Source organism: Echinops telfairi, unplaced genomic scaffold (genome assembly GCF_000313985.2).
Source record: "Echinops telfairi isolate 266 unplaced genomic scaffold, ASM31398v2 ScPeMD7_1957;HRSCAF=2489, whole genome shotgun sequence".
NCBI lineage: Eukaryota > Metazoa > Chordata > Mammalia > Afrosoricida > Tenrecidae > Echinops > Echinops telfairi.
In genome coordinates, this window is record NW_022105855.1 from 4,907,272 (window position 1) to 4,916,399 (window position 9,128).

Sequence of the window (9,128 nt, forward strand, 5' to 3'; positions counted from 1 at the left end):
CCCAGTGACCTCTACACAACAGAACAAACCACTGCAGTCTCGAGTCCATTGCTGCAGCCACTGCTTCCATCCATCTTATTGAGGGCCTTCCCTCTTTACCCAGCATGCTGTCCTTCTTCTGGGACTGGTCTCTCCTGACAGCTGATGGACAACTGGGGCATCATGGTTCTCATGTGTATTAAATAAAGACAGTGTTTCTGGAGTCAGTGGTTTTTTTCAGATATGCAATTTTATTTCCTTGGCCTGGCAGCATACATTTCAATGTACAAGAACTTGCAGCTGACAGAACCAACACAGGCTTCCCCCAACAGGAAGGACCCTCTTCATTAGCTGAGATGATTGAAATGTCGTGTCGGAATGCAATTCCTGCTCCCCGCCCCCACCCCACATAACCCCTAAAGTGGAAAGATCAGAATCAACAGATCCCACAAATTACTAAAGTCATCCCCCCACACTTATCTAACTAGCAGCTGCGATGGCTGAGAACCACGAGAGGGAAGCAGCTGGCCTTCACTTAGCCTTCGTGTGTGCGTGCGACTGAAGGGACAGGGGACATCAAGCAGGAAGGGAGCAAGAATTCTGGATGAGTGGGAGGTGTACACAGTCTAGTCTTGCCTCCTATCTGCCACTTCAATGCATAAAACATCTCTGTCCCTTGAACGTGGAGCCAGGTTTGGGGCATGCTAGAGAAGTGGCTTCAGCTTGGAGGTGGAAATGTCTGCAGCTCAGAAGGTCCACAGGAGATGTGGGCTAAGGGGCACTGGAGAGAGAGAGCAGACTAAGAGATGGTTCAGGCTCAGTCAATTCCAGTTTAATGTTACCTAAAACTCTCTTCACAAATCTTCCTTTTCCACAAGGGAAAAGAGCAGCACTCACCACCACGAGGGGGTGATGTGTGCGATGCTGAATGGACTGATGTGGAAGTATGGAGATGAGAAAGATCCGGAGGTATTATGCATTTAAATATAGTGTGTTTTTCTTTTGGTCCCCAGGAATGGTCCACGACCAGTAGTCCAAAAACATTCCCACCCTCTCTCCCCTGCCATGCGGTGCAAGTGTCAAAAATAGAATCTCTGCCCAAAGAGAAGGGAGAACAGGAAGATGCTGCTGGACCACAATCCTCTCTGGCCCCAAATGGTATACCTCTAAGAAATTATGAAAAAAAAAATCAATTTCCAGCAATGCTGTGGCTATGTCATCCCCATGAGTCTATCAAAGTCAACCCAACAGCTGGTCCTGACATGCTTTCCCCCGGGCCAAGGAAGCAGCAAAATACATCAATTGAGCATGTGAAAATATGACGGCATGTGCAGTGTAGTGTTTCCAGGTGTCTTGGCCTTCTGTCTCCTTATGGTGGGAGCTCTTCGTCCTCCCCCAAGTTCCACACACACCCCTCTCCCTAACCCCCAAGTCCAGACGCTCCCATCTGCTGGGCTTCCTTCACTCACTTCCCATAGACACTCTCGTCGCTGTAGGCCACATACAGAAAATAGTCTTCCTCATGGTTGTCCTAGGACAAGATAGAGGATGACAGCTTAGAAGACATTCACAGTCATTACCTCGGATTCTCAGCTGCACGCTACCTTATAATACGGGCACAGAAGGTATAATTAGCCAGTGTATGAAAGGAACAAAGAATAAGCATAGTGGCTGGAGTTAACCTTGGACCTCTGAATTCATTAACAAGAAGCCTTCATAGAGAACTTAATACACCTATGCACGAGGGATCATATGAAGATGACAGGGTATTTAGCCCTTACTATTAAGAAGCTGACCCTAGAACTTCTATCCCTGGATATGCACCCAAGTAACTACAAAAAGGTTCTCAAACAAACGCATGTACATATGCATGAACATACCATTATTAATCACAATGGCCAAAAAGTAATAAAAGCCCAATTGTCTAGCAATGGGTGAATGGACAAAATGTGGTATATAATTAAGTGGACAATGAAGTATTATTCAGCCATTAAAAGATATGACGTTCTGATATAGGTGAACATGGATGAAGCTCAAAAACATTATGCTATGTGGAAAAAGCTACATATTATGATTTAATTTATATGAACAATCTAAAATAGCTAAATCCAAAGACAGATGCAGATTCTGTGGTTGCCAGAAGCTTGAAAGAGGGTGACGAGGAGCACGTGCTTAAAGGGAATGGGTTTCTTTGGGGAAAATGACATTGAGAAACAGTAAATGGCACTGAAGTGTAAAAAGAAACAGTAAAATGCACTTTACAAATGGTTCCATGGACAGCGCGTCCATTTTAGCTCAGTAAGTTAGAAGATTAAGAGTCCCCCAAAATCTAAGTGCTTCGATAAAATTAAGAGTTCCCAACCTGCAACTGTTGGAATCCATATAAGGTGGAAACATGCCTGAGAAAAAAAGTTCAAAGTAAACTGACATTAACATGAATGAGGAAAGTAAGCGAGACTGGAAACTTGCTCTCATCGGTTTCACTGTGTAATTCACTAACGGTGCACTTTGAGGAAGCAACAGCTCGTGTAAATCCTTTAACAAACAATAAAGTTATAAGCGTAGGTTATACTTCCAGCAAAATAATGTTTCTGATTAGTGTTCTTGGAATAGATTTTGATAGTTTAACAATGAAGCAAAATAAAATCCCGAGTTATGTCCCCCAACTGAGTTATCTGCTAAGACAGTTTCATTAATTCTACATTCAGAGAGTGCCCAGAAATGGGGAATCTTCGCTCTACTCCTGGAAGAAAAGCTTCTCTTGTTTTGAGTCTATATGGATGTTTCAAGCCTGAATGATAGCATTCATAGATGCAGCTACATTTTGAGGCAAAACTATCAGCAACTAAAGAGATTGGCTTCACAGACAAAAGGTGCTAGCTTTATTATTACTAAACAGGGATCAAATAAACTGGAACCTAAATGCATAAATCAATGGCAAGTTATAAGAACACTGGGAAGAGGACTTGGATTTTTTGGAACCAGGTTCATTTCCTGAAATAGAGAGAAACCAACATGGGCACACCACAGTATGGCAGGAACGAGAAGAGACTGTAAAAGGATTGGAACTCGCAGGCTGCTCAATCCCTAAAGGGCAGGCAATATCTAATCTCCAGTCTTACACTGGCCTGTGTAAAAGGATCCAGATAAATAACACCTCCTGCCCCACTTCCCAGGTGTGCTGTCAACAACGGAAACAAGAGCAGAGCACACCGGACTGTGCCGTATTATTGTGCCTGGGGCGATTACCTCATACAGCTGGCCCATGGTGGCACTAGTGGGAGGGATAGTGTTGTTCACAAAGAAGAATAGGGCGTCCTCAGGTCGCAGGTGGATCCTCTTCCGGATTAAGAAATAAAACTGGCCAACTGGATAAAGGAAGGAAAAGGATTTTAAAAAGAAATGCAAGTAAGGGAAGAAAAAGGGGTTACAGGAAGGATACGTGTCACGGGGGCAAAAAGTCTACTTGACATGTTCTCTTTGAAGTACTAGTTTTCTATCCATCTGTGTATAACTCAAAACTTTTTCTAGTTCTTTAGAAATACAAAGAATAAAGACATCAGTTGATTGAAAATTCTTTTTCACCCTTTTTACTCTATTGTGGAGCTAATGCTAGCATATCCACCCAAGATCTTTGAAGCACTTTGAAGGGCTATAGCGCCATTGTTTGGATAACTGAAAATCCACACACCTACCTTGACACAAAAGAGAATGCTGGAGAGAGGTCCATGAGCATGGTAAACCCATCCCAGTGATGGGGCAATGGGGCTCAAGACATTATTATTTTCTGAGAAACTTGAAAATGTTCTAGAAGGTTGACAACTAAATCTATGAACTCTGCAGCACCCTAACCACATAATATTTCTAAACTATTCTGAACACAAGAGTGTGTATATGCCAGTAAAGATCAGGACTCAAGGTAAAGACATTAAAAGAACATATTCTTTATAATCCCTAACAGAATCAACAGAATGTATTACAAAAAATTCTAGCTTGAAAAGAAAGGCATTCAGCTGAGTCTCTGAAATGTGATCAGCCCAAAGAATGAAGTCTGGCTCTCCTTTGGAAATCAACTATCACCACACTCAGATATCTTGAGAAGTGGTTTAAAAATGGACACCTGACCTTTCAATATTTTACTATCTGCTAAACACTATGATGGGAAATGCTTGAGGGAACTGGTGATAGGCTGAGAACAATTGTTTCTTTCATTTAAAAAATAAACTTTCTGGAGAACCTCAGTTCAAGTCTATATAGGTCCTCAGTCTCAAACTCCCAGGCGTGTTCCAGGAGCGAGACTGCTTCTCCACAACAGGGAGTGTTAGGGGTCAGGGAAGGACATTACCAGTGAGGTCAGAGGGCACAAGGTACTTCCTCTTGTCCAGATCAGGCACCCTGGCTTTCGGTGCCTTCTCCACGATCACCTAGGAGAGAGGAGGGAACTTCAGAATCCAAACTAACATTTTCCTCCGCAGCCTATTAGAAGAAACATATCTCATTTGTTCCCATTCCTTACAAAACACATGGGAAAATGGGTTTCCCTACTGAGCTTTGTTTATAGTTTTACTACCAGAGGAAGAAGATAATGTGATAAAAATAGACCTTGATCCCAAGAAATTACAAACTACATGGAAGTTATGTGTAAGCATGTATTCGGGTATTTTAATTAGAGCATCAAGACTGGATTGATTGGGGTCCTGACCCCAATTAGTCTCCTTTCTCTTAGATGTTCTTTATTAAAGTTTCAAATAAGGTGATTTTGAATTTATATAGTGTCAAATGTCTTAAGAATGAGTATGAAGTACCTCTATTTGTGTGATCTTTACTGACTTCCCAAACCCCGGAGCACTAACATTTTCATGAGCAAAAGGAAGGTAACTCTCTAGACATGTTTTCAAAAGTCTTGGTACTGTTATCAATGTGAACTTGAGTAACATAAAAACCTTTATAAGAAAATACTTTACAAATTACAATGAATGAATGTAAACTTACAGACTAACATGGAGAATGAGACTGGCCACTTTTAAAATAAAAAGGGACAGTGAAAATGTTTGTTGATGGAGAAAATGCATCCATCAGAAATACCAAAAGGCCATGATGAAATTGAACTATGGATTGTTATATCTGTAAAAGCTCCCAATCAAATGATTAAAAATTTAAAAAAAGAAACAGGGTTAGAGATGAATCAGAAATTTAAAAGAACTTAGAAGAACTGTGCAAATAGCTCATTGAAGGTCAACACAGGATGAGCAGAGGTGCCGCACGTCCAGTGGATTCCCACTCGTAATAAAAAAGGATAGACTCATTAAAAAAAAAGGGGAGGGGGACTGCCCTTGTGGGTGTGTGAGACTAACTTTACAATGGAGTAGAAAGCCTCATCTTTCTCCAGTGGAGCTGGTTGGTTTCAAACTGCTGACTGTATGGTTATACTATCAGGGTAAAGGTAGCAGAGTTAAAATCTAACACCTAAAAAAATAAAAATCTAACATCTAAGAGAAAAAGGAACTGAGAGACCGGGTGCCAGCTCATATCAAGAGATGAAAACCACAGGTAAGGAGGGGGGTGTTGAGGGTGAGGGGAGGGGGGGCAGTAAAAAGAACAGTTATATAGGCTATAAGTAAGGCAATTGGGGATTTGAATAACTGCAGGTCAGAGGTCCAAATGGCCCAGCACCTGAGTCAGAGAAAGATGTGGCATTTGGCTCCTATAGATTTACAACCTTGGAAATAGTGCGTAGTGCCACTCGGTCCTGGAGAATCATTGTGAGTTGGAATCAACAAGACGGCTGTGGTGACAGGGATTTGAAGGATGGGGGGGGGTGGGGAATAACCATTAAGGCCTTCCTTGGTTCACCAAAGAGTTTCGGGGCTTCCAGGAATCCCAACTCTAGTGTTCACTTACAGTGGGTTTTTGGGCTACAGGATCTGCCTCCTTAGGTCTCAGCTTCCTTGTCTAGGTGGCTTCCACATGCTACTTATGGAGGGAGAAAAACCCATCCCTAGCAGTTTTTTGCCATGGGGTAAAATTTTCAATACCTTGTAGCTATTAATATAATTTTAAGATGCCATGAGCTCCTTCTTGCCCAAGCCTCAAACTTGTTCTTTTAGATGGTAGCGCTAAAGGAATATTGATTAGGGCTAAATTCAGATTACTTCAGCAGAGTAAAAAGATTGCTTTAAACACAGTAATGGGCCAGCTGGAGAGAGCACAGAAACTACTGACATTTTCCATAAACGAGGGCACTTTATCATGGTGCAATTAAAGGTTCTGCCTAAGGGCAGAGGGAAAGTCCTGGATACAAAATTCTAGAACTAAAACCACACAATCTTTTCCCTGAATCTCCACTATAGGACACAGGGTCACAGGCAGAGAACACAAGTAGTCAGAGGCTCATTCCTGGTTAAACTGTAACTGGGAATCACGAGAAATAATGGCTTACAAATTACCTGTTGTGCAAGAAAATAATAGGGGAAGCTAGGAGAATATTCTGATGCATGCATACAAATAAATGAAGTGGAAAGGACAAAATTTGTGGGTGCAGGGTAATTTATAGAATATGTTGGAAGTTTTACTAGATATAGGAAGAGGTAAATTGCAGGTTTGGAGGTAAAGCTACTGCCAAAGGGCCCAATATTTTGCCAAGTTATAAATCAATGGGGACCAGTGCTTACTAAATTACTTTTCTGGCACCTTACTAACTAGACCATGGGAAACCTCTGAGCGCAGCAACAGTTCATTTCCAATACTAGTGAAAGACAAATAATATGCACTTAATTCTGGTCATAGGGGCTGCAGCAGAAAGGGCCAGGAATCTATGAACGCATGCGGGTGAACCTGGAATTCAGTTTAGCCACACCATCAACACCTCATGTCTCTGCTTCAGGTTTAACTGGATGGGATAGAGAACACTTACAATTGTGCTAGGCACAGGATGAGGGATCAGTAAATATTAGCTCATTTACAAATATTAGTTCTAAGGAGTGGGAATAGGTCCCACCAGAACTGGGGGAAGCCTTTCAAAGTCATCCAAGGTCCAGATACCCTGAAAATAAAGAATATTTTACTGGATAACAAGGCTTTGTTATCCAATAAAGAATTGGATAATCAAGCTAGTTTCCCTTTTCAGACCCAAATCCCTTTTGTGTGTAATTCCTGGGGATTAAGGCGGCTCTAATGACAAAGAAACAAAAGGGATTTAAACTCTGGCCCAAGGCTATGCCAACTCTGGTAGCTGTTGGGAGCAATGGTTCCGGAGGCCCAGGTGTAACTGTGAGTCAAGATGGGATCATTGCAATTCCTTTACCTATTACGTTTACAATCCCTTTAGCCCTGACCTTACGTGGAAACCTGCCTGATGATAATAAACACAAATGTAAGGTGACCCACTGGCCCTCCATCTCCAAAGCGCCCCAGCGGCTGCTCTCTCTAACTCAGACTTCAGGCTTGGCTTCCATTCTGCCTGCGCAGCCTAGAGGGAAAGCAAGCAAGTGGGCGGGGGAGGGGGAAACGGAAAAACGCCCGGATGCTGAAAGGTGCCTTAGTGATTTCTCTTTCCCTCCTGCACATAAATCTGGGGCCAAAAGAGCAAAGTGGCTTCGGTCTGTCTTGCGTCCGGCGACGATCTGTCCGATCAGATCTGCTAAGCGCTCGGGGAAGCTGGCCGTTCCAATAACACCAGGCTCTGGCGCCAAGGAGGATGAAGCCAGCGGGCCGTGGCGCATTGAACGTGACCTTGCTTTCTGGGCCGGGCAGTCTCGTGGCGCCCTCCGCCCCCAGCGCTGGAGGAACACAAGACACAGCCACCCGGCTGGCCGTCGTGCTCCTTCCAAGCGCAGTGACGGCACCAGGTCGGCGAGGACGGGTCTACAGGAAAAGCGACCGGAGCAGGAGCCGACAGGAGCCCAGGCCGGCGCTCCCACGCGCCGTCCCCATGCGTCCTTCGCCCGTCGCCACGCCGGGCCCCCAACCTCAGCCCCTCGCGTGGAGAGGCCACAGCTTCGGAGACTGCTGAGTCACTCCGACAGGGGCTCCGCTCCAAAGAGGCTGCCGAGATGGCAACCGGGCTGGGGACCGGGCTTTCTTGCCAAAGGGCCGCCGGCTCCCGCTGCGCCGGCTCCGGGGCTAGCGAGGGACTTGGGGGATGCGGACGTCATAGGAGCCCCCCTTCTCTCCAGCCCTCTCTTCCCCAGGGCAGCCATCACGACTCGCCACCCCCCACCCCCAGCCCCACCCCGTTCCTGTCACACTCACAGGGACCCTGTCCGGGTATTTCTTCCGGATCTTTTCGCCTTCCTTTTTCCGATATTCAAAGGGGTGGTCCTCCTTATACTGGAACTTCATGATGGACCGCAGGGTTTCCAAAATCCCCGGACGGGGCCTGCCTGCCTCGCTGACGGTGGAAGCCGTCTCTCGCGTCCTCTCCGCTCCGGTGGTGGCCGCAAAAGCCCTTCCGAAATGCCCGCAGCGGTCGCGGCACGACCAGACAGAGCGTTCAGAAGGACCCCCGGGTCCCCTCGCCGGGAAGCAGGAAAAGATCGCGTAGAGCAATCGCCACAGCTATTCCCCGGAGCCGGGAGCACAAAAACAACACGGGACGCATTGGCATTGTGACGTCACGAAGCCCCGCCCCGGCGAGACCAACATTGCGAGACGGGGGGGGCAAGCGCCTTGTCTATTCCTTGTCGATTCCAGTATGCTTTCATTCTCTCTCGACCTCTCTTATGGATGTCCCACTGCAACCAGCGGAGTGTTTTCATGTTATTTAATTGTTTAGATGACATTGACATTCATTTAAAAGCAAAAAATACTTGTTCTGGAAATGCCTTCTTTCCCTCTCCTCTTGGTTGGTCCTCAAAACAAATACAAAGAGGTCAAAATCTAGCCTTTTCCAGCTCATTGTTATCTGGAATTTGTAAGGGGTTAAAAAGGAATGAAGTACTTGAGACCATTTGTGACTAGTGTAGAGACATCCCTTGTTTGCATCGTGTCCTTTGTCCATTTAGTTGCCCCAGCCAGGCTTCTCAGGTGCGAGCCTGTCCGCCTGTCACCTTAATCCTCCTTCCCCAGGCTCAAGTCACTTTTGTTTGGGTCCGTGCTGTACTTTGCTCCCAGGGCAGTAGCATAAACAGAGCATGACTCAGGAATTTGAA

The 9,128-nt window shown here is 45.1% G+C and overlaps 1 protein-coding gene across 1 annotated transcript; it reads right to left on the reverse strand.

Annotated features, from left to right (window-relative positions):
- Window positions 1-210: 210 nt before the first annotated feature.
- Window positions 211-8,550, reverse strand: GABARAPL1 (GABA type A receptor associated protein like 1). Its single transcript, XM_004717611.2, has 4 exons — window positions 8,230-8,550; window positions 4,325-4,403; window positions 3,229-3,347; window positions 211-1,510 (listed from the first exon to the last, which is right to left on the reverse strand). The coding sequence occupies exons 1-4, from the start codon at window positions 8,317-8,319 to the stop codon at window positions 1,445-1,447; spliced, it is 354 nt and encodes a 117-aa protein (XP_004717668.1). The 5' UTR covers window positions 8,320-8,550; the 3' UTR covers window positions 211-1,444.
- Between the last annotated feature and the right edge of the window lie 578 nt (window positions 8,551-9,128).

Bases quoted from the DNA above. Each gene is read 5' to 3' on its own strand.
- GABARAPL1 (XM_004717611.2), bottom strand. From the start codon at position 8,319: ATGAAGTTCCAGTATAAGGAGGACCACCCCTTTGAATATCGGAAAAAG. The intron at 4,404-8,229 runs GTGAGTGTGACA...CCTCTCTCCTAG, and splicing joins AATACCCGGACAGGGTCCCT to GTGATCGTGGAGAAGGCACC. The intron at 3,348-4,324 runs GTAATGTCCTTC...TCCTTTATCCAG, and splicing joins TGTGCCCTCTGACCTCACTG to TTGGCCAGTTTTATTTCTTA.